This window comes from Ahaetulla prasina, chromosome 1 (genome assembly GCF_028640845.1).
Source record: "Ahaetulla prasina isolate Xishuangbanna chromosome 1, ASM2864084v1, whole genome shotgun sequence".
Lineage (NCBI taxonomy): Eukaryota > Metazoa > Chordata > Lepidosauria > Squamata > Colubridae > Ahaetulla > Ahaetulla prasina.
Window position 1 is genome coordinate 292,291,798 of NC_080539.1, and position 25,003 is coordinate 292,316,800.

The 25,003-nt window shown below is 39.1% G+C and overlaps 1 protein-coding gene across 1 annotated transcript in view; it reads left to right on the top strand.

The window, feature by feature from the left end:
- The first annotated feature begins 508 nt into the window (after positions 1–508).
- Positions 509–25,003, top strand: part of HSD17B12 (hydroxysteroid 17-beta dehydrogenase 12) — a 62,953-nt gene continuing 38,458 nt past the window's right edge. The window contains exons 1-2 of the mRNA XM_058161701.1: positions 509–755; positions 21,889–21,935. Of these exons, the coding sequence (XP_058017684.1) occupies positions 587–755; positions 21,889–21,935 (216 nt within the window). The 5' untranslated portion in view covers positions 509–586. The remainder of the gene's footprint in view (positions 756–21,888; positions 21,936–25,003) is intronic.

Sequence of the window (25,003 nt, forward strand, 5' to 3'; positions counted from 1 at the left end):
TAGTAAGGCGGTCAGGAATGACGGGAGAATGAACGACAGTGGGTGGAAGCAAGACGCCAATAAGATAACAACACTTTGGCTACATAGGGACCGAACGAGGACAAGATTTAAAAAGAACTGAAGGAAGAAAGAGAAAACCGTCCCCACGCTAGTTCCAACTTTTAACGCCACGCAACGAATTCTCTTTCGCAACCGCCGGTTCCTCACAATTACGCTCTCTAACGGCAACGAGGGCGCCACAAGAATGACATCACTCTCCGCCAATAAGAGCCAGAGAAAGCAAGCTCTGCCGGAAGAGGCGTTCGCCACATGGCAGCGCGAAGCGACTTATGGACCATAAGTGCCGGTCTATTCGGGAATTCTTTTTCTTTCTTTCTTTTTTTTTCCGAAAAGAAAGTACCGCGAGATCAAGAGCCATGTGTTCCACGATAGATATCCAATCGCAAACCTACATTGCATTAATTAGCCAATAGCTGCTCTCTGGGGCGGGGCTATTTTGTGGGCGGGTCCGACCCAAGCTTGGACAGCTCAGTATTGCCGGGCCATCATTACTCCAGTAAGCTGTTGGCGCAACGTTGGGAACGCTATGGAGGCGTCTTCTTTTTTATTATTCCCTGCCGGTTTTTACTATTGGGTCGGAGTGTTGGTAGTCGGCTACCACTCTTACAGTCTGATGTCTAACTTGATGCGTGCCTTCCGCGTGTGGCTGCTGGACAACTCGGCTACACTGGAGCCCTACCTGAACACCTGGGCAGGTGAGCCCATTTATTCTTTCCCCGACGCTTCCTGCCCGGTTTCTGGCAAGCGCTGCTGTTGTGTGCCTTTTCATTATGCAAAGCTGCCCCGAGGATCAACTGGCGCCTTTTCATTTCTCTGATCTTATTTTTTTTAATTCGTTTTTATTAATTGTCGTTTTGTTTTTTTTGTTCTTTTGTTTTGCCCTCGAGCCCAGTTTCTCTGAAATTACACCTAAAAGGTTTCCTAGCTCGGGGCCTTTGGCTTTGTCTGCTGCACCTGCGTGATACTTGGGAGTTCCCAATTTAAAGCCAACGCTTCTTGCCCTTTTGACATAAATCGGGAATGGGGCACATTCAAGGTCACTTGGTTGTGCATTAGGTCTTCCACATATTCCTTTTGATTGATTGCTTTTATACACGAGGAGAAAAAACGCTGAATCTCCCCCCCCCTCCCCTTTTTGTTGTATAGTGTCTGCTTTTGGCAGTAATAATACAGGTTATAGATGGAACTATCGATGTAGTGATAAAAACATAATCTTACAATTCTTTACTATGGTATTGATGGAAAGAAATAGAAATCCTGTAATCTTCTGAACAGCACATCAAAGGGCTATGACGCTGACCATCACTTTTCTTTTAATTTCTTTGCTAAAAGGTCTAGTACATTAAGTAAGGTTCTACATTTAGGCAAAAAACCCCAAAATGCACAGGTACCGTATATGTGGTACCTTGCTCAATACTAGTAACTCTGAGAGGGATCTTGGAGTCCTAGTGGAAAACCATTTAGATATGAGCTAGCAGTGTGCAGCAGCTGCTAAAAAAGCCAACACTGTTCTGGGCTGCATAAACAGGGATAGAATCAAGATCATGTGAAGTGTTAATATACCACTTTATAATGCCTTGGTAAGGCCACACTTGGAATATTGCATTCAGTTATGGTCGCCACGATATAAAAAAAATGTTGAGACTCTAGAAAGAGTGCAGAGAAGAGCAACAAAGATAATTAGGGGACTGGAGGCTAAAACATGAACGGTTGCAGGAACTCAGTATGTCTAGTTTAATGAAAAGAAGGACTAGGGGAGACATGATAGCAGTGTTCCAATATCTCAGGGGTTGCTACAAAGAAGAGGGAGTTGGGCTGTTCTCTAAAGCACCTGAGGATAGAACAAGAAGCAATGGGTGGAAACTAATCAAGGAGAGAAGCAACTTAGAACTAAGGAGGAACTTCCTGACAGTTAGAACAATCGATAAGTGGAACAACTTATGCAGAAGTTGTGAATGCTCCAACACTGGAAATTTTTAAGAAAATGTTGGATAGCCATTTGTCTGAAATGGTGTAGGGTTTCCTGCCTGGGCAGGGGGTTGGACTAGAAGACCTCCAAGGTCCCTTCCAACTCTGTTATTATGTTATGTTATGTTAAGTATTTGTATCTAGTTAAGTATCTAGGTAATAAGTATTAATTAAACATTTGGAGTATTTTATAGGTGGTGTGGAATTCTCAGAGCAAAATCCTTCCTGTTTCTACAGCTCTTCAGTCTGAGAAAGTTAAAGCTGTCCTATACTTTAATGTAACTGGCATGCTTTCAAAATGATATAAATGTTTAATTTAAAAGAATAGGTAATATAAACAAAAAGAAATGCTGAATGTTACATTATCATGGACCCGGGTACAAACTGCATTGTGTAACATTTGCACTTTCCCACAGTTGACTTTTTCTTTAAGGAAATTACCTTACTTCCAATTATTCATAGTGTATGAGTTAAGGTGTAACTCATGCTTACACAAAAGTTAAAATTCTTACATGGCATCTGTTTCATCTTTAAAATAATTTTGCTTTAATAAGAGTATGTGTCATGTCATTTGCTCAAGTCAAATTTGGTAAACTGTGTTGCACAAGTTTAATTTTTTAATATAGTGATAATATATTATAGGGAAACACTACTTGACTGTATTTTAAGAGTCTGAAAGAATACTATTATGTTAATGACAGAAAAAGAGAAACATTTAGTTGCTAGTTTGTTCTCTATCTACATCATTTAGTATACTTTCCCCACTGTTTTTCTTTCTCCGCTGGTTTTTACTCTATAATTCTGTGTTAATTCTTCCAGAATATATCAGAAGTCTTGACCAGTTAAATCAAAGTGGTAATCAGATTCAGAATTTGCTTCCAAGGATTAGTCTAAATTACCTTCAGAAACAATCCCTTGTAATAGTTCTCTGATGTTTGATATTGAGAAGTGTATGCTTTTCAGCCATAGAGATTATATCTAAGTAATTATAAGTCTCTCTCCTACTCTCCCTTTTAAGCCTTCAAATATTTATATTAATTGCTCTTTTCTGTATTTTTCTACCTTTCTAGGTATATCTTGTGGTGGAGATAAGTTACAAGAATTTTAGGCAGTATTTCAATTATGGTTGTATATTAAAGTTATATTTCAGTTATATATTTTGCTTTACTTTCAGTTGGTTTTATAAAATGCTTGCCTCTAACTTCTTTTTGTGTTTTGATATTTTTATATGAATCTTATCAAAAATTCAAATTCAAAAACTGTAGATTATATTTAGTTTTTGTGAAGTAGAATTTATTGATATGTGTGCATTTTAAATTTAAATCCTTTATCTTCTATATTCTTAATAATTTTTAAATATCTTTGTAAGGTACTATGAAGACCAGGGTGGTTTCAACAAAATTAGTGTCATTTATTCCTTATCCTTGCTCTAACCAGATCAGTATAACTACTGGTATTAGTTTCCTTTCCCTCTCAAATTCTATAGTATTCACTTTTCTCTTTGTCCATCACTAGACTTCTCTAAATCTGAGCCTTAATATTTTTCTTTCAGCGTTCATGTCCTCTTTTCCATTTCCTTTTTCACTTTGTCTTCCCCTGTCTTAGCAAGACACATTTTGTAGGAACTACTTGCACCATTTCATATCAACTGATCTCTATTGTAGTAGATCTGCAGAACATAAAGATACATTACAGAAAACAAAACAAATAACTCAGTTTTCTCAATAGTGACTCATTATTTCCATTAAAGTATAGTATTCTTTTTTTTTCAATGAAGCTCATGCATGTCTGAGCCTGTTTGCTAAATTCTGCTTAGAAGTTACATAGTACAGAACCAAAGCGAATGAATTAACTTTATTACTTTGGTTATATGTGACACTTTACATGTTTGGCTTCCAATTAAGGGAATTCGAAGTTGGCAGACCATGTAGTTTTTCAGGCAAAGAATATGAATTGTGTTTAGTGCCTTAAGCTGTGTATGTAATCTCATGATTGCCTCTGGTAGCTGAGCACTACAGAATGAAATCAATCACATATCTGAATTAATTTCTGCTGGCTGGTAAATTAAAATATATCCAGGCTGCTTTTTTTAGGCATTTGTCAGCAGTTTGCTGTGCTTTCAGACAGCACTCTTGGTACAAGTGTCCCAATGATGAAATTTCTTCCTTGGACAGCTTAAAGTATTTCTGTCCATTTGTCTGGATGGGAAACAACAGGTTGCAACTTAAATCCTTATAGGGTTTGGGTTCCTAAGATCCAGATTTCAGGGAGTTGGAGCATTTTTATCTTTGATTTTGGATAAGGTGACATTACTGCAACCAGATTATGCAAACCAGGGATTATTCTGAACTCACAGCTCTTACTTAAAGAGCAGGAGGTAGTTATAGGGAGTAGCAGGAGGGGTGAGTTTGAACAACTCAGATATAACAATATCTGTGCTGCACTCATTCCTAGATTGGACCTCCTCATGGTCACTTCATGCCTCAATCATTTCCCAATTAGACTATTGCAAGATGCTGCCCTTGAAAATCATCTACAACAGAGGTCCTCAAACTTTTTAAACAGGGGGCCAATTCACAGTCCCTCAGACTGTTGGGGCGAGGTGGACTGGCTGGCTGGGCGTGGCTAGGTGGTCATGTGGGTGGGTGTAGATAGGTGGTCATGTGACTGTGGGCGTGGCCAATTTAGCAGTCCATTTTGCCTTTGTCCTTAAACTGCACTTGCTGAACCCTAGGGATCTATTTATTTAATTTACAATCTAGCTGCATAGGTAGTTACTGGCACGACTCATCACACCCATGTAACAGCACTATGCCACGAGTTGCACTGGCTTCCAGTAGAGTTTTCGATGCAATTCAAAGTACTGGTTATCACTTTTAAAACCTACATGATAAAGAATCAGGTTATTTGTTGGGCTGCTTTCTCCCAAGGACACCTGACTGCCACACATGCTGTCATATAGAGAGCATGTTTCAGGTTTTCTATTTAAATCTGGGAAGCATGTGTTTTTGGTGACTTGCAGCATCCCTATGATCAAGTGATCAAAATTAAGACGCTTGCCAAGTGTCTCATATTTATGACGGTTGCAGTGTCTCGGGGGTGATGTGATCCCCTTTTGCTCCCTTTTGAGAACAAAGTCAGTGGAGAAGCCATATTCACTGAACAACAATATTACTAACTTAATAACCAATGATTTACTTAACAACTGTGGCAAGGTCATAAAATGGGGCAAAACTCACTTAACAACTGTCTCACTTAGCAACAGAAATTTTGAGCTCAATTGTGGTTGTAAGTTGAGGACTACCTGTATTACTACTCTTATCTCTAAAGAAAATTAAAATGGCAATCCAGTCCTTGTCAGGGCGGTATACAAATTTCTTGAAATAAACATGCTGATGGGGTGAAATTGTATAAAATGGCCATTAAGATCCAGTATTACAGAACTCTTTGAAGCCCCTTTCCTTAAACCTTTTTGGTGACAACTGCAGATCTTTCTTACATGCAAGGAGGCAAGATACAGATTGACCCTAGAGTTTGAAAATTTAGGAAATGAGTGAGAAAAAAAGTTTGCTGTTTGAAAATGTGGGACACTCCCCACCCCAAAAGGCAGGATAAAATATTTCCCCTAAAGTAGAAAATGAAAAAATCTGAAAGGGAGGCAGAAACCAGGCCCAGTTTCCCTGCCCTAGCAGAAATTGAGAAGGTCAGCTTTGAGAAATGTAGATTTGGTAATGCATTCAGGAAGACTGGGTCAAGACAGAAACTCAGATAAGCAACAAACAAAAGGTCAACAAAATTAGCTCAGACAAGCACCTAGGACAGTGATGGCTAACCTTTTAGACACCGATTGCCCAAAAGGCTCACGTGCATGTCCATACTGAAAGGTGTGTGCACGCGCATGGACTTGAGCGCATGCGCAGCAAAGACTGAACATCAGCTGGCCTGCGGGAGGCAGAACATCCCAACACCGGCAGCATGGTAAGAGGTAAGATCTTTTTCTTTTGTGAGCTTCTTTCTTGGCATTTGCAGGGAAACGGAAGTTCACAAAAGAAACGCCACAGAGATCTGACCTGGGGTGACTGCGCATGTGCCAGCAGAGAGGACTCTGTGTGCCACTGGTTCACCATCAGGGATCTAGGATATGCATTTCCCCTTTTGCCTATAGAGCCAGCCACGACCCCATATGAATCGGACAACAGCCAATAGAATATTAAAGGATATGTTCTTGCACAGGAACAGGAAGCTCAAATACAAAGCTCAAAGAAGGTATAAGACCCACCCACTCTCAACTCCATTTTGTCAGCTGCCCAGAATCATATGTGGTTGGTGGTTCTGCTTCATCAATAGAGAACTTTTCTTTCCAATCAGCCTCCATTTTGTTTCCAGTGCCTTTTTCCCAGTTTGGAACTGAACCAGATGGATTTTCCTTCCAACAATTCCTTGGTTCCTGATCTTTGCTGTGTTTTGTTTTCACTTCTTAGTTTTCATGCTTCTATAGAACTGTGTATGCTCAGAGTTTCTTCGCAAGTTGAATGGGCTTGTAAATAAAAAAGAATAGACCAGAATGGGGAGCACATAACAACTGTATAAACTTTAATTTCTGCAATACTGACCTTGTATCTCAGAGGTATTTAACTCTCCCTCCATATCCCCCTTTTGCATGCCAAAATCCAGTGAACTGTAGTGTGTGCACATTCAACCAGAAAACCTATCTCTAGTCATATATACCGAAGTTAATACTCTTTTAGCAGTAAAATTTTTGTATGCTAATCTAGGGTGAACAAAACTCATAGCTGGTGAGCAAAGACTAAATTATTCTTTTATTGTATAGAGGGAGATACACACTGCTGGTTCAAACACTGACAAAGTGTTATTTCCAAATTAATAGCCTTAATTACAGTAACCACTAAAAAGTATTATACTGTAATTTCTCAAAGGGCAATTCTGTTAGACTTCAGCAATAGCTAACCATCACAGCATCTTGGTGCAGCTTACCTTCCTATATAGTTTTTGCCAACTAGACAGTATTTCCTAATTAATAATAAGTAGGCTTTAAAAATATATGATGGAAAGAATCACCAGTGGCTTTATGGGTATAACTTGTGAAGGTGTCTCTAAAAATTGATGGCTATGATGACTTATTTTTTGAATTTTAAATCCCCAAGGAGGTGTTCAGGCAAGTGCTATTGTCTTTTTTTATCAATCCATCCTATTTCACTGTTTAAGATCTTTTAAAAGAATCCTCGAACAATTTAACTAGAAGCAGACTTGTAGACTTGTAGTGATTTTCTAAAACAGTGAAATACAAATGTGATACTTGTGTAATGTAAATTAAGAAATGCATTTGCTAGTTACCTAGCAGTTCCTCTAAATCCCTTAGGCAGTTTTTTAAAAATAAAGAAACATAAAGAATTACTAATGTAATAAAGATAATACTCGCTTAGTGGCAAAATATTTTGTCTTGAATTTAATTATTCCTGTAAACATTTTTGCTTGGTTCAGCAACCTAGTGCACCTGGGCATTGCTCATAATATTCATATATGGCATCTGTGACATTTCTAATTTTTAAAAATATATTGTGAAATTTCAAGGCTTAAGTTCTGAAATATAATATTAATCAAATTTAAAAGTAAGTTTTTTTTCAGTGAACAAAAATATGATACCATTCTGCATCTGAAAAAGGTGTTAATCCTGTTACAGAAAAATGCTTTTAGAGTATATTGCTACCTCTGCTGGCTAATTTGTGAATGACTTTACAATTTCTATTAACCCAGTAGTAGTGTTCTTTAGAAACTGTTGCCTTCTGTGTAGATTTTCAATCAAACAATACAACAGAAAATTGGTATTTTTATAATTTATCTCTAATTAGAAATTGAATAATTCTTTTTAAAAAAATAAGTGTTAATTTGTAGTTTCCCACTTATTTAGTCCCTATTGCCAACTTGGTTTGATATTTTTTTATTTTTGAAATAGTCAATTTTTTTGACAGGCAACTACTCGATATGGAAGAAAATGCAAGGCAGTTATTTGATTTGCAGATATATCTCATGTCTGCTTTGGTGATGTAGACACATAAGCAAAATTTTCCTGATAGAGGCTTGTAAATAAAAAAGAATAGACCAGAATGGGGAGCACATAACAACTGTATAAACTTTAATTTCTGCAATACTGACCTTGTATCTCAGAGGTATTTAACTCTCCCTCCATATCCCCCTTTTGCATGCCAAAATCCAGTGAACTGTAGTGTGTGCACATTCAACCAGAAAACCTATCTCTAGTCATATATACCGAAGTTAATACTCTTTTAGCAGTAAAATTTTTGTATGCTAATCTAGGGTGAACAAAACTCATAGCTGGTGAGCAAAGACTAAATTATTCTTTTATTGTATAGAGGGAGATACACACTGCTGGTTCAAACACTGACAAAGTGTTATTTCCAAATTAATAGCCTTAATTACAGTAACCACTAAAAAGTATTATACTGTAATTTCTCAAAGGGCAATTCTGTTAGACTTCAGCAATAGCTAACCATCACAGCATCTTGGTGCAGCTTACCTTCCTATATAGTTTTTGCCAACTAGACAGTATTTCCTAATTAATAATAAGTAGGCTTTAAAAATATATGATGGAAAGAATCACCAGTGGCTTTATGGGTATAACTTGTGAAGGTGTCTCTAAAAATTGATGGCTATGATGACTTATTTTTTGAATTTTAAATCCCCAAGGAGGTGTTCAGGCAAGTGCTATTGTCTTTTTTTTTTATCAATCCATCCTATTTCACTGTTTAAGATCCTTTAAAAGAATCCTCGAACAATTTAACTAGAAGCAGACTTGTAGACTTGTAGTGATTTTCTAAAACAGTGAAATACAAATGTGATACTTGTGTAATGTAAATTAAGAAATGCATTTGCTAGTTACCTAGCAGTTCCTCTAAATCCCTTAGGCAGTTTTTTAAAAATAAAGAAACATAAAGAATTACTAATGTAATAAAGATAATACTCGCTTAGTGGCAAAATATTTTGTCTTGAATTTAATTATTCCTGTAAACATTTTTGCTTGGTTCAGCAACCTAGTGCACCTGGGCATTGCTCATAATATTCATATATGGCATCTGTGACATTTCTAATTTTTTTAAAAAATATATTGTGAAATTTCAAGGCTTAAGTTCTGAAATATAATATTAATCAAATTTAAAAGTAAGTTTTTTTTCAGTGAACAAAAATATGATACCATTCTGCATCTGAAAAAGGTGTTAATCCTGTTACAGAAAAATGCTTTTAGAGTATATTGCTACCTCTGCTGGCTAATTTGTGAATGACTTTACAATTTCTATTAACCCAGTAGTAGTGTTCTTTAGAAACTGTTGCCTTCTGTGTAGATTTTCAATCAAACAATACAACAGAAAATTGGTATTTTTATAATTTATCTCTAATTAGAAATTGAATAATTCTTTTTAAAAAAATAAGTGTTAATTTGTAGTTTCCCACTTATTTAGTCCCTATTGCCAACTTGGTTTGATATTTTTTTATTTTTGAAATAGTCAATTTTTTTGACAGGCAACTACTCGATATGGAAGAAAATGCAAGGCAGTTATTTGATTTGCAGATATATCTCATGTCTGCTTTGGTGATGTAGACACATAAGCAAAATTTTCCTGATAGAGGCTTGTAAAATGCTCATCTTAAAGAAGAAATGTTTGTTTAAAGTGCTTTCTGCTTTGCATTTTGGTTTAACACACTTGGGATATTGGGTTTAAATTGCACTTTAATTATAGAGCTTTTGGCTGTTTTTCAGCTTAATTAATCAGCAAAATTGTTGGGAAGGTATGTGCTATTTATTAATTTAATCTAGCAATGATTAGAAACTCTTAACTGTTAAAGCAACCAGCAAGCCCCAGAGATGTAGAACTTACTTTGTGTCTGGACAGCTGAGTTTTAAGGAATATCCCACAATCTCAAAATAACCTACTATCTACCTATATATGTTTATATTGCCATATGTGTCTAAGGTCATTATTTTTCTGTTTACTCCTTTTCACGTGTTGTACTTAGATTTCTTAACAAAACAAGATTTTATTGCATTCAATAATGAATGCACAAAAGCGTAGCATAAGGATAGAAATTTTCCACCTCATCTGAACTCAAATGCAGGTCTGTTAAGTCAAGTATTTATTGCATGGGGAATTACTAAATGCATATACTTGATATGTCTGAGAGATCGGATTGTCTGTACTGTAACGCTCTCTACATGGGGCTCCCCTTGAGGTGTACCCGGAGACTTCAGTTAGTTCAGAATGCAGCCGCGCGGGTGATAGAGGGAGCCACTCGTGGCTCCCATATAACACCGATCCTGCGTAGGCTGCACTGGCTACCTGTGGTTTTCTGGGTGCACTTCAAGGTGTTGGTTACCACCTTTAAAGCGCTCCATGGCATAGGACCGGGATATCTTCGGGACCGCCTTCTGTTACCACATGCCTCCCACCGGCCGGTACCCTCACATAGAGAGGGCCTCCTCAGGGTGCCGTCAGCCAAACAGTGCAGGCTGGCGACCCCCAGGGGGAGAGCCTTCTCTGTGGGGGCACCTACCCTCTGGAATGAGCTTCCCCCAGGACTTCGACAACTTCCAGACCTCCGGACCTTTCGCCGCAAGCTTAAAACATATCTATTCTTTCGAGCAGGACTGGCTTAAATAGGGTTTTAATATGGATTTTATTGGGGTTTATTTTATATTTTGTATTGTATTTTAAATTTAGGCTATTGGAATAAGTTTTTTAAATATTGTTTTTATTGAAATGTATCGTTTTTATTTTATTTGCCTGTTCACCGCCCTGAGTCCTTCGGGAGAAGGGCGGTATACAAATTAAATTATTATTATTATTATTATTATTGTCATGTCTTATGCTGCTTTTCTGCTGATACGTTTAAGAAGCAAAAGCTGGAATAATTCAGTAAAGAACACATTGCTTAATGACCATTTGTTCAGTGGCCATTCAAAGGTGGCCCTGAACAAAGGGACTTATGACTGATCCCAAATCACATCTGCCAGCTCCTTCAGAACCCTGGCATGTAAAAACCATTTGGTCCTGGTGATTTGAACTCAGCTGGAGTGCATAGGAATCCTGTTGCCAATTTCTTGCCTAGTTTGACCTGCATTCCTATTCTTTCTTCCACATTGCTGCTTTTGGTAGGGTAGACTTTTTTTTTCTTTTGCATGAAGACAAAGGTAAAGAAGGCATTAGGCAGTTCCGCTTTTACCCTGCTGCCCGTCCCCTTCTCACCATCTTTGCCCATTAGTGGAAAGATCATTTCCTTGACTTTTTTGTGTTCCTTGCAGATTGAAAGGCACTTTTTTTGTTATATTTTTATTTTATTTTAGTTCTCTTGCAAAATGTAAACTAAACACACGCCTAATATATTGTATATTCTTTCAAATTCTGGCAAATGACAGTATACAATCACCTTTTTTCCTCTCACCTTCACTGTTCAAATATGAGACAAGTGTACTGACAAGAAATTACATTGGTATTCTGGTAGTGTAGCCAAGCCAGACAGGTCTGCAGCACACTAGTCTATTTTTAGACTGTTGCTTGCCATTTTTATCCAGTGAAAATACTCATCAGCGTCTAGGTGACAGGCCATCAGTTTCTGTAAATGTGTCAGAGACCATTCCCCCCCACCTCTTTTTTTCACATCTTTCTAGTTTACTTTGCAATGCTCAGCTCGAGGCAGAGGGGCAGATTACTTTAGACTTCAATTCATGCAGTAAACTCCCCAATTCATAGTTCTCTAACGTCATGCATTTCATTCATCATTTTCTATTCACAGCTGCTTACGCATCTCTGCTTATTGTCTATTATGGTTGAATTGTTCTACTGCTCAAACACTGAAGGCATGGGAGGGGCAAATTAATCAATTCAGATGCCTTTGCTAGAATTTGGAATTCAATTTCTTTCCACACATGTATCAACACATCCACAAAATACGCTGAAGTATAATCTGTTTCAATACAATATTGTGTTTTTCTCTCCCCCCCCCCCAAGCATATTTGAATGATAAAATATCAGTATGTGCAACTTACTAGGTTGACAGTTTGCTCTATATGTGAGATTAGATTTACTATTTCTGCTTGGGAATGATATTTCAAGGTAGCCCTGAGCCATGGTTTCTTACTGATCGTAGTAGTGATAAATTAACTTGAATGCAGTACTTAGTGAAATAATCCTCTGTTATTGCTTTGATGTTTCTGTATATAAAACATAGGCTATGATAATCAAATAATGGAATTAATGTCTAAAGCATTACATATTAACAGGAATTCTTAGATATGTTCATATTAAACTTAATTTGAGAACAAATTAATATTATTGAGCTGTGGCATGGCCACATTTCTGTATTGTATATGTGAATAAGTATAGATGGATTCTTGGGTATAGTAGTTACCCAGTCAGATTTTTAATGTGATCCTCTTGAGACTCTCAGATAGCATGAACATTAACTAGCCCAAGTGTTTTCAATTTTTTTCAGGCTGCAGAATCTGTTAGTTCAATTCTGATACTCCCAAGCAAAGGGCAAAGCTCTGGTGATAGAAAATTGGCAATAAAATGAAAACTCTTTTTAATGCAAAATTAATGTTTCCAATGTACAAAAATAAAATATTAATTTTGCAATTTTTTGAGAAGTTAAAGTTTTAATCAAATAAATACTATGGCCATCTGTCTTGTTACATAAAAATGTACAAAATGCCACTGTTTTCACATGGAGTGCTGTACATTTTGTTTTAGAATATTCAGTACTTTTAATTTACAAGGTTGCAATACATGGTTTCCTGATGCTTTCACAATTTTAAGCATTCAGATTACTGTTATGTAATACTTACTGACATTCAGTCCATTTGGTTTATCTTTTTTGCATTCCACGTAAAACTAAAGTTGTTAAAACTTTTTTTTCGTATTTCCATTTCTTACTTGGGCTTGAGCCTAATTTATCAAAATATGTGTCATAAGACGCAACAGCAACACTAACAGCCCTGGAATTTATTTCACTTTTTTATTTCTACTTTTTCAGTACCATCTTCAATTCTCCCAGTTTGTAGCGAATGATCCATATCTGGAAAAATACATTTTATGTCTAATAAAAAAACAAAGTAAAAATAATATGCACATACTGAGAATATATATCTAGAATAAGTGTTGTATTTTTCCCCCATTGCCTGTCTGAAGCCACTTAAACACTCATTTTTCTCCTTCCTTTTCAACACAATCCTCATTTATATTTACTCCAGAAGAAATCACATTCCAAAGGGATTTGAGACATGACTGAATCTGAGCAGCGCAATCCTAAATTTACTAATTTCCACACAACTCAGTGAAGCTCACGGGGATGCCATTTTGATTATTAAGTGGACTTCTTCATGGCATGTGCATGCGCGGACACACGTAAATATTGCCTGCAATATGGGGAGTAAATGGGAAGGGAAGAACTCACCGTGATCCTGCAGAGTTAGAAATGGATGTCAGAGTTTGGGAGCAGGCAAAGACCTGATGTTATGGATGCATTTATGGTGAAGGAAGACAACCGGCCACCTCCTGCATGGAGCAGCACTTGCAAACACTGGTGACTTAACAGCAAGTGAGGAGTTCAGCCGTTCTGAGCTCTTTGGGTAGCTGAAGGTGTCTGGAATAGGCCTGAGCAGTGGTGGGCAGTCCGGAGGTCTTAGACTTCAGTCTTTTTCACTGGTCATAGTGGTTTGGGCTGGTGAAAATTAGGGTTCAGTATCTAGAAGTTTTATTTGTGATTTGGGGCAGAGGTTTTTAAATTTTTCAGGCAGTGGAACTTGTTAGTCTTTTTTTAAAAAAAAAACGTAGAACCCCTGATTAAGAGGGAAAACTCTTGTGAAAGATAAACTTTTTCCCCATTAGTTTTTTATAGAATCCCATCAAATTATCATAGAATCTTAGGGGACTGCAGAACATAGTTTGAAAATTTAGTGATTTCACGGTTACTGTAACTGGTAACCTGAGAATGAAACGAAAACTTTCAAAACAGGGATGGGGAACTTCTGCCCAACTCGGTGTGAATCTAAAATTCCCAGCATTTAATTAATATGGTTATAATTCAATAAATGTCTGCATGCTTGTTTCCCTTTTCTTTGTACGCTGATTGCATTCATGCCATTTTTCCTATAGCAGTATGTTGCACTGGTTGTCTCCATTTCACCAAGTTCTGTAAAGCCTAATATATGAAAGTATGTGTTTTTAAAAAGTAATCCACTTTTCACCTTGGTTTGTTGACTTGTAGCATCAGTGCTGAAATACCAATAGAAGGTGTTACACATCAGATGACTCTGTCATATACGTTTGAATTTAAACCATATTTTTCTTTAATAGTGGCAGAAGAGCTGACAAAGTGCCTGTTCTGCTACTTCCTTATAAAAAAAATTGGTTTAGTTTTTAAAAAATTAAACAGTAAAATGGTTTACTTGACAATTAGCCAATAACAAGATAATAAGAGATTAGCTCAATTATAGCAGATAAGTGCAAGTGATGCAGATTATATACTGAAAACAGTGAGAAAGGTTTGGCAGTAGTACTATCTGAGTCATTTTTATACAAGCCAACCAGTGATTTTACATATTCTGAACTCCCTGGTGATGGACCAAACAATGCCAGTAGTTAGAGTTAAAATGATTAAGAAGCTAAGTCTCTTAGGAGCTGGAAAAGCAGAATAAAAGAGATATATTTTGTCTCCAGAAATATATCTCCAGAGTAAGGAAGTAAAGTACTTTGTCCATTGTGTGCTACATTATGCTTACATTAAGGATAAGGTCACAGGTTCATAAAAACTTTGAAGAACAAGGATATTATCAACATATACATTTATAATGGCATTACTTTGCTTCATAGATATTTATTGTGTCTCTCTCATAGAGATCATTTAGACCAAAAAAAGAGCAGCTCCTTGACTATATGTTGCCCCATCAGAAACTCAAAGAGTGGACACAGCTTGTTTGATTATTATTTTTGGAGGCAAAAATGGTAATTGGCAATAAAGAAATGTACAATAGAAAATAAACTTCATACTGTCAATCGCTCAGGTTCAAAGGGAAGACAATATACGTGCATTTTGCTTTCTTGGAAGTATTATAATACCAGAAGGTAGGCTATAGGATGATCCAACAGAATTTTAATTGCAGGTAGTCCAGTAATGGTGACTATGACCACAATTGAGCTCAAAATTTCCATTGCTAAGCAGGATAGATGTTAAATGAGTTTTTTCCCATTTTACGACCTTTCTTGCCACAGTTGTTAAGTGAATCACTGCAGTTGTTGAGTTAAGTAACATGGTTAAGTGAATATGACTTTAACTTTGCTTGTTAAAAGGTCACAAAAGGTGATCACATGACTCCAGAACATTGCAACCGTCATAAATATATGCCTGTTGTTAAGTGTTTGATTTTGGATCATGTGACCATGGGGATGCTGCAACAGTCATAAGTGTGAAAAATTGTCATAAATTACCTTTTTCAGTGCTGTTGTAACTTTGAACGGTCATTACATAAATGGTTATAAGTCAAGGACTACCTGAATATTATTAGAGCAAGGAAGTGTGGTGTATTTATATTTTTTTCAAGTATCCTACGGGCATATTTCCATATCGAACTAATGCAGTCATTGCATTATAATTATGAAATCAATACACAAATACAGTCTAAACTAAAGGATGTATCTATTAAAACATTAAAATTACACCATGCATATTTGGAAAAATAAAAAGATAGTGTCCAGGCATGAAAATGACGATAATCTCACACCACTGAAGAGTGATCTATAACTTGGATATTGTCATCAAGAAGGCCCTAACTTTAGTAAGGGGGGAAATTAAGGCAGCCTTTCATGTGGACATTCATTTTTATCCTATAAAATAAAAGCTAAGCAACTTATTTGATTTGGCCTGAAAACTTACTGAAAAATACTGCAAAGCAGAAGTAATAACTAGCAGTTCTGAAGCTCATTGCTTGTATAGTTATGAACATGGAACAGGTCTACTTAAAATTGCTTTTAAAATTTCCAATTAAATTAACCAACTAATTTGCGATTTCCCAATCCTCTAGAAAAAGGGTGTCAAACTGGCGGCTCCACAAATGTCACAATACATCATGTGACGTGATCGAGTTTGACACCCATGCTCTAGAACAGTGATGGCTAACCTTTTTGCCGTTGCGTGCCAAAAGAATGGGGACGTGGGGGGATCACATGTGTGCCCCCACCCATAATTCAATGCCCTCCACACCCCATCCCCTGTGCATATATACGCGCTCTCCCCGCTTTTGGCACGTGATGGCTAAAAGATTACCGGTAGGCTGTTTTTCACCCTCCCCAGGTTCCTGAGGCTTTCTTGGAGTCTGGGGAGGGGAAAAAGGCCTCCCCCAACGCTCTGGAGGCCGAAAACGCCATCCCAGAGTATCCGCGCGAGCCCTGTACTTACCTGGCATCCAAAGCGGGCTGTGTGGAGACTCCTGGAAGGGGAGGGGCAACATGGGCGGGGCCATGTGAAAATCAGCTGGCTGGCGCACAGATGCACTGGAGCTGAGGTAGGGCAGCAGATCGCGTGTCCACAGATATGGCTCCATGTGCCACCTGTGGCATGCGTATCATAGGTTCGCCATCACAGCTCTAGAATATCTGTTGTTTTTAGTTTTGGGTCCAAGGTATTTGGGAGTCTTAAGCTTATTTCAGCCTCTATGGTTCATCCAAAACCTGCATCAATATAGCTTCAAGTAGGAATGGGAAGTCAGGGGACAGCTATGACAAGTATTCCCTTATACAGGCATTTTATTTGCACTTCTTGGTTCAGCTTCCTAAATCTTATTTATTATTTTATTTATTTATTTATTTATTCAAATTTGTATACCGCCCTATCTCCCGAAGGACTCAGGGCGGTTCACAGGCACATAAAACATTTATATACAATTAAAATAACTATTAAAAAACTTATTCTAATGCCAAATATTAAAAATATAAATATAAATCTTAAAACCAAATTTAAACCCCTGTAAATTTAAAAATCTATAAATTTAAAATCTAAATTTAAAATCTAAAATCTAAGCCAGTCCTGCACAGATGAATAAATGCGTCTTAAGCTCGCGACGGAAGGTTCGGAGGTCCGGAAGTTGATGGAGTCCTGGGGAGTTCGTTCCAGAGGTGGGAGCCCCACAGAAGGCCCTTCCTGGGCGTCGCCAGGCGACACTGTCTAGCTGACGGCACCCTGAGGAGTCCCTCTCTGTGAGGCTCACAGGTCGGTGAGAGGTATTCGGTAGCAGTAGGCGGTCCCGTAGATAACCCGGCCCTATGCCATGGAGCGCTTTAAAGGTGGTTACCAACACCTTGAAGCGCACCCGGAAGGCCACAGGTAGCCAGTGCAGTCTGCGCAGGATAGGTGTCATACGGGAGCCACGAGGGGCTCCCTCTATAACCCGCGCAGCCGCATTCTGAACTAACTGCAGCCTCCGGATGCCCTTCAAGGGGAGCCCCATGTAGAGAGCATTGCAGTAATCCAGGCGAGGCGTCACGAGGCGTGGTGACCGTGCATAGGGCATCCCGGTCTAGAAAGGGGCGCAACTGGCGCACCAGGCGAACCTGGTAAAAAGCTCTCCTGGAGACGGCTGTCAAATGATCTTCCAAAGACAGCCGTTCATCCAGGAGGACGCCCAAGTTGCGCACCCCCTCCATCGGGGCCAATGACTCGCCCCCAACAGTCAGCCGAGGACTCAGCTGACTGTACCGGGATGCCGGCATCCACAGCCACTCTGTCTTGGAGGGATTGAGCTTGAGCCTGTTTCTCCCCATCCAGACCCGTACGGCCTCCAAGCACCGGGACAACACTTCGATAGCTTCGTTGGGGTGGCCCGGTGTGGAAAAGTACAGCTGGGTGTCATCAGCGTACAGCTGGTACCTCACACCGAAGCCACTGATGATCTCACCCAGCGGCTTCATATAGATGTTGAACAAAAGGGGCGAGAGGATCGACCCCTGCGGCACCCACAAGTGAGGCGCGCGGGCCGACCTCTGCCCCCGTCAACACCGTCTGCGACCGATCGGAGATAGGAGGAGAACCACCGATAAACAGTGCCTCCCACTCCCAATCCCCCCAATCGGCGCAGCAGGATACCATAGTCGATGGTATCAAAAGCCGCTGAGAGGTCTAACAGGACCAGGGCAGAGGAACATCCCTATCCTGGCCCTCCAGAGATCATCCACCAACGCGACCAAAGCCGTCTCAGTGCTGTAACCGGGCGGAAGCCGGACTGGAGCAGGTCTAGATAGACAGTTTCATCCAGGTGTAGAAACTGATATGCCACCATACTCTCTACAACCTTCGCCGCGGCGGGTTGGAGACCGACGATAATTACCTAAAACAGCGGGTCAGGAAGGCTTCTTGAGGAGGGGTCTCACCACCGCCTCTTTCAAGGCGGCCGGGAAGACTCCCTCCACCAAAGAAGCACTTGTAATTGCCTGGAGCCAGCCTCGTGTCACCTCCTGAGTGGCCAGCACCAACCAGGAGGGGCACGGGTCCAGTAAACACGTGGTGGCATTCAACCTACCCAACAACCTGTCCATGTCCTCGGGAGCCACAGGGTCAAACTCATCCCATAAAATGTCACCAAGACCGCCCTCAGCCGTCTCACCCGCGTCACTACAATTCTGGTCCAGACCATCCCGAAGCTGAGCGATTTTATCGTATAGATAACGTTAAACTCCTCAGCACGTCCCTGCAACGGGTCATCCCGCTCCCCTGATGTAAAGGGAGCGAGTCACCCAAACAGGGCGGCTGGGCGTTATCTGCCGATGCAATGAGGGAGGAGGCGTAGCTACGCCTCGCTTCCCTCAATGCCACTAGGTAAGTCCTAGTATAGGACTTCACTAGTGTCCGATCAGCCTCCGAACGGCTAGACCTCCAGGAACTCTCTAGGCGTCTTCTCTGGCGCTTCATCCCTCGCAGCTCCTCGGAGAACCAAGGAGCCGGTTGGGACCTGCGCCGGGTCAGAGGCCGCAAAGGCACGACTCGGTCTAAGGCCCCCGCCGCGGCCTGTTCCCAGGCCGCAACAAGTTCCTCAGCCGAGCCGTGAGCCAGACCCTCAGGGAATGGCCCAAGCTCCGTCCGGAACCCCTCCGGGTCCATCAGGCGCCTGGGACGGAACCAACGCATCGGCTCCGTCTCCCTGCGGTGGGGAGTAGCGGTCAGAAAGTCCAGGCGAAGAAGAGAGTGATCTGACCATGACAAAGGTTCTTACATGCTTGTGTTCTTTTAATATAAAATTCACAATGTCGTGATTCTTTTGCACAAATTTTATGATGTCGTGAGATCTTTGCATAATTTATGTGTGGGAAGCATAATTAACAAAAGAAAGATAAGGTGCAAAATCTGAAGGTGTTCTGTTACACTGTGAATGAAAAAGACATTTTTAAAAATTCACATTTGTGTCATTTTAGTAACATGTTTTTTTGGGGGGGCTTCTCTTGATGTGGTGTATTGGTACTGACATTAGCTTACAGGGTCTGCACATTTACCTTCTTTCTTCTTACTAAAATATGAGTTAGCATATATTAGACACCATTAGCTTTCACTTCTAGGGATTTCAGTAGCTTCTAAATTTGGCACTGCTAAGCTGATGCTCTGTTGCTTGAATCAATCGGGGCTGCTATTTTTAGCAAGAAAGGAGAATTGAAATAGCAATTTGCTTTCCATGTAATAGATCCCAAGAGGAATATTGATGCAAGCTCTCTGTCATTGCATATATTTCCCCTCCCCAAAAGCACCCAGACAAAAGACAGCTGTCAAAGCTTACTGCAGCATTAATATTTAATCAATCAAATGTTTGTGCATTAAGTGTTCAAGGGGCAAAAAGGCATGAGCTGAACCAGTAACTAAGTAACTAAGCAGTTTGTATAATGCAGGTAGAGGGCAAACTTCAAGTGTTCCTGTAATGCGCTTTTTGATTTTGATTTTTTAAACTCAGTAGGCTAAAACCACACCAGTTCAAGTTAATTTTTCAAAATTCATTTATGACTGCAGAGAACCTTGCAATCATATAGGTCAAGTGCCAGCATTAAGTTACATAAAGGCATTTTCCTTGCGTTCAAGTGAAGGACTTCAGTTTAACTTTAATGGTGATTTGTGGAGGAAATATTGGGATATTTGTTGTTGTTATTACTCAATAATGTTGCCCAATCAACCAGATGTTTAGACTGGATTTGGCATTTTTTAGCCATATGTTAAATTTTTCCTAAGGCAGATGTTGTTTAATGGTATTAAAGGTATTGCAGGATGTAAGCTGTTCTGAGTAAAGCTGCCTTTACGAATTGTGATTTTGTCAGTGCTGATGGTGTTCAAGTGATGCTCCAGATGTTTTGGGATTGCACCCAAGGTGCCTATTACTGTTAGTACGATCTTTGCTTCTTCTGCTACAGTTGTTCTCTTTGCGGGTCTTTGTATTTTGTGATTTTCTCCAGTTCTTTCTCTTCTACTTTGCTGTCTCTAGCTACTGCTACATCCGCTATACATTCTTTTTTGTCATTCTTATCAATAATTGTTAGGTCTATGAGGCAGGTGTTTGAATTCTAAAGTCCCAGACATATCTGGCCTTCAGTTGCCATTATTCTGTTTCTTCGTTCAACAGTGATAGTACTGTTTAATGTTCCGAGGTTTTAAAACATATACTGGAGCCTAACTATCAGCAAAGCTGGTTCTGTTCTGGTTTGTCACATGGTCCAAGGCCCAGTTAAAATAGTATAACAGTGCTCTACATTTTAAACCTCCTAAAAAGAAACAGGCTGGGCATTTCAGATTGCTTTTTCTATTGTGAAATAATGATGACTGGTAATTTGTGTTAGGGATATAGAGGAACTTGTTATTTCATGGACTCATTTACATCTGGATATTGTTGATTCATTCACAATAGTCTCGAATTCTAATTTTTAGGGAGATGATAAAATATTTTTTTATTATTTTTAATTACAGGTAATATTTGTAGTTTATTTGCAACCATAATTGGTACCGAAACTGCCAATGCTAAGCAATGCAGTCATTAAGATAGTGGCACCTGCTTTTACTATCATTTTGTTGTGATTATTAAGTGAATTGCTGTAGTCATCGAACAAATCATGCAGGCACCAAGCAACTTTGGCTTCCCCATTGACTTTGCTTGCTAGAAGCCATCTGGGAAGGTTGCAAATCAGTGGTGGGTTTCAATTTTTTTTACTATCGGTTCTGTGGGTGTGGCTTAGTGGGCGTGGCCTGGCTTGGTGGGCGTGACAGGGGAAGGATACTGTAAAATCTCCATTCCCATCCCACTCCAGGAGAAGGATACTGCAAAATCCCCATTTCCTCCCGATCAGCTGGGACTTGGGAGGCAGAGAATAGATGGGGGCGGGGCCAGTCAGAATTTTTACTACCAGTTCTCTGAACTACTCAAAATTTCCACAACCGGTTCTCCAGAACTGATCAGAACCTACTGAAACCCATCTCTGTTGCAAATGACGGTCACATGACACCAGGATGCTGCAATTATCATAAATAAATGCCAGTTTCCAAGTGTCCAAATTTTGGACACAGGGATGCTGCAATGGTCATAATTGCAAGGACTGATCATAAGTCAGTGCTGTCACAACTTCAGCACAGATGTTAAATGAATGGTTGTAAGTCGAGGACAATCCTTCAATGGCGGGGGGAATTAAGGAGTCTCCTTAAAGGCCCCTTTGTAATGAGAATATTAATATCTAGAGTTTATTTATGAGATTCTGTACTTTGGAAAATTTAATTCGCTCTCATAATGCTATTTCTTCTCTGCCCTTTATTTTATAGTTGTCACAGGAGCCACAGATGGAATTGGAAAGGCTTATGCACAAGCGGTAAGTTTTAAGCCTGTATACCTCAAGCTTATTCAGCCCAAATGCTGAGTCTATGTATTTCTTTAGTCCTGATCTGTTTTGGAATTGTTTGCCTTTATAAAAGTAATTCAAGAATAAATGTTTTCTTCATATATATTAAGGAACCACAAAATACATTTAAAAGTTACAAGTAAATTCATTTTGGATTAGAATGGCAAGGATGAATTCCACTGTGCAAAAGAGGGGAGGCTGTGATTATGGTCATCCTCTGATAGTGTCATTAACGTTAGGTTTTGCTGTTGGAAGATGTGTACATTGTGTTTTTCCCTAGGATGATTGGTTATACTCATAATCAAGTTTATTATTTCATACTGTAGAAGTGAAAGTTTCCTTTTAAAATTCCCTTCATGTATTTTTTTTGTTTTGTTTACATTTATACCCCGCCCTTCTCCGAAGACTCAGGGCGGCTTACAATGTATAAGGCAATAGTCTCATTCTATTTGTATATTTTTTTACAAAGTCAACTTATTGCCCGCCCAACAATCTGGGTCCTCATTTTACCTACCTTATAAAGGGTGGAAGGCTGAGTCAACCTTGGGCCGGGCTCGAACCTGCAGTAATTGCAGGCTCTGTGTTCTAATAACAAGCTTCTCTACTGCCTGAGCTATCTTATAGTGAGTCACTATAAGTTATTGTAATACACCAGTTATTTATGCACTATTTATTTCAAGCTCAGAAATTTCTAGAGCAATTGAAGCATTTTGTTTTGAACATGAGAGAATTCATATTGAAAATATTTTGCATGTCCCTGTTGTATATGGTGATACGTGTACATGTTGATATATCCGCGTAATGTGTGAAAAGAAAATTCTTGGAATGCAAGCTATGTATAAGCAGTCCCCTGATTGTAGAAATATTCAGTTCCAGTAATTCTTATGTATTCTATTTGTTCTGTATGTTACATTGTGTTCTGTGTGCATGTGCAAAAAGCCAGCTGTCATTTTGCATTCCTTGTATTTTATTTATTTATTTTATTTATTTATTTATATTTATATACCGCCCTATCTCCCTAAGGACTCAGGGGGGTTCACAGGCAGTTAAAACACATATAAATACAGATTAAAAACAACAATTAAAAAACTTATTCTATAGCCTAATTTTTAAAACAATATAAATAATAAAAACCCCTTAAAACCAATTTTTTAAAATCTAATCCAGTCCCGCGCAGATGAATAGGTGTGTTTTAAGCTCGCGACGAAAGGTTCGGAGGTCCGGAAATTGACGAAGTCCTGGAGGGAGTTCGTTCCAGAGGGTGGGAGCCCCCACAGAGAAGGCCCTTCCCCAGACGGCACTGCCTAGCTGACGGCACCCTGAGGAGTCCCTCCCTGTGAGAGCGCACGGGTCGGGGAGAGGTATTTGGTAGCAGTAGGCGGTCCCGTAAATAGCCCGGCCCTATGCCATGGAGCGCTTTAAAGATTGTCACCAGCACCTTGAAGTATAAATTTAGGTTACATAAGTCAGGTCTTGTATGAACAGGTGACTGACAGTACACAGGAATTTGTACTCATGGATACACATGAAAGATATGAGTACTGTGTTCTGTATTGCCTTTGGCCCACCTCAAATCTTGACAGAATTGAAATGTTTTTAATTTATTAATATCTTGAATCTGCTTTGCATATACCGGTAAATTTTGAAAATGGTATTCTTAATTATTGTATTCACATCTGCTCAGTATTATTTTTCTTGTAATTGATTCTGTTACCATCAAGTTGGTACAAACCGTTAACAATCATATAGATTTCTCCATGACAGTCTTTTTCTAATTTGGTATCTTGACCTGGACCAGGCACATGTGCACACATGCAGAAGTTTGGCTGCAAGACTTCACTTTAAATAGTGCAAATACAGGCAGTGACAGGCCAGTCGTGTGTCCTCACATGCTTAGTTCCAAATTCCTTTGGAAACTTACCTGTGAAGGATTTCCATTAACCAGAGTCCAAAGTAATGGGAACAGTCCAAGGGTTGTGGGTAGGTCATTAGACAGTCCAGATCCTAAAAAACCATATTCCTGGAACCAACGGCTCCAAAGTGCATTGTACAATTCTAAGCATTAAATTGCTAGCATGTGAAATTGTACCAAGTTTGAGCATCTTTTTCATTTTAAGCATCTTTTTTTTTATTGAAAAAGTTTTAACAAACAAAAACATTTTTCTCCCTTTTTCCCCTCCTCCCCCCCGCAAAACCCCCTCCCCCCACCCCCCCACCCCCGGCTTCCCGGGTCAATCACAAGGTATTGTTATACATAAACCAAACAGAATAAAATTTTCCCTTCTAATCCAATTAACCTCATCCAAGTCTTTTCATTTCCTAACCCCCCCATTATATAAAATAATACATCCTAATTATTCAAAGGCAATCTGATATCTCTTAATCTGATATCTGTTTTGTAAATAATCAATCCATTTTTTCCATTCAATTAAATATCTTTCCTGCGTATTGTCTTTCAAAAAGGCTGAGATTTTAGCCATCTCAGCCAAGTTAGTAACTTTCAATATCCATTCTTCTATTGTAGGTAACTCTTTTTTCTTCCAATATTGACCAATCAACAGCCTTGCTGCTGTTATTAAGTTCAAAATCAATTTAATTTTTTTAAACATCTTTAGAGATGTTATTAAAATAATAACATCTTCTTAAAATAATGCTGCTTCTTGACTCTTTTACCAGCTCTCTGAAAAATGTGTTAAATTCCTTTCTCAGATTTTTAATCTTTCTTGGCTTTGGCTTTTCTACTCTTTACTTCATGGCAATTTCAAGAGTTTATTTCAACATCCAGTTTGCTTTCTTCCTGGTCTTCATTTTTGACAGTTTCTTTTTGCATTCATCCCTAAGACATCTTTACATTCATTCCATAATTCCTCTGGTTCTCTTATCAGTGAGTTTCAGGGCTTCAAAGCAATTCCTGATGTCCTCCTTGAAAGTAGTGGGTATATGTTCAAGATTGTATCATGAAAACTGACCAGCTTTCTTCTTTTTCTTTAGCTTAACTTAGAACTTGCGCACACGCATTTTGTAATCTGTTCCACAGT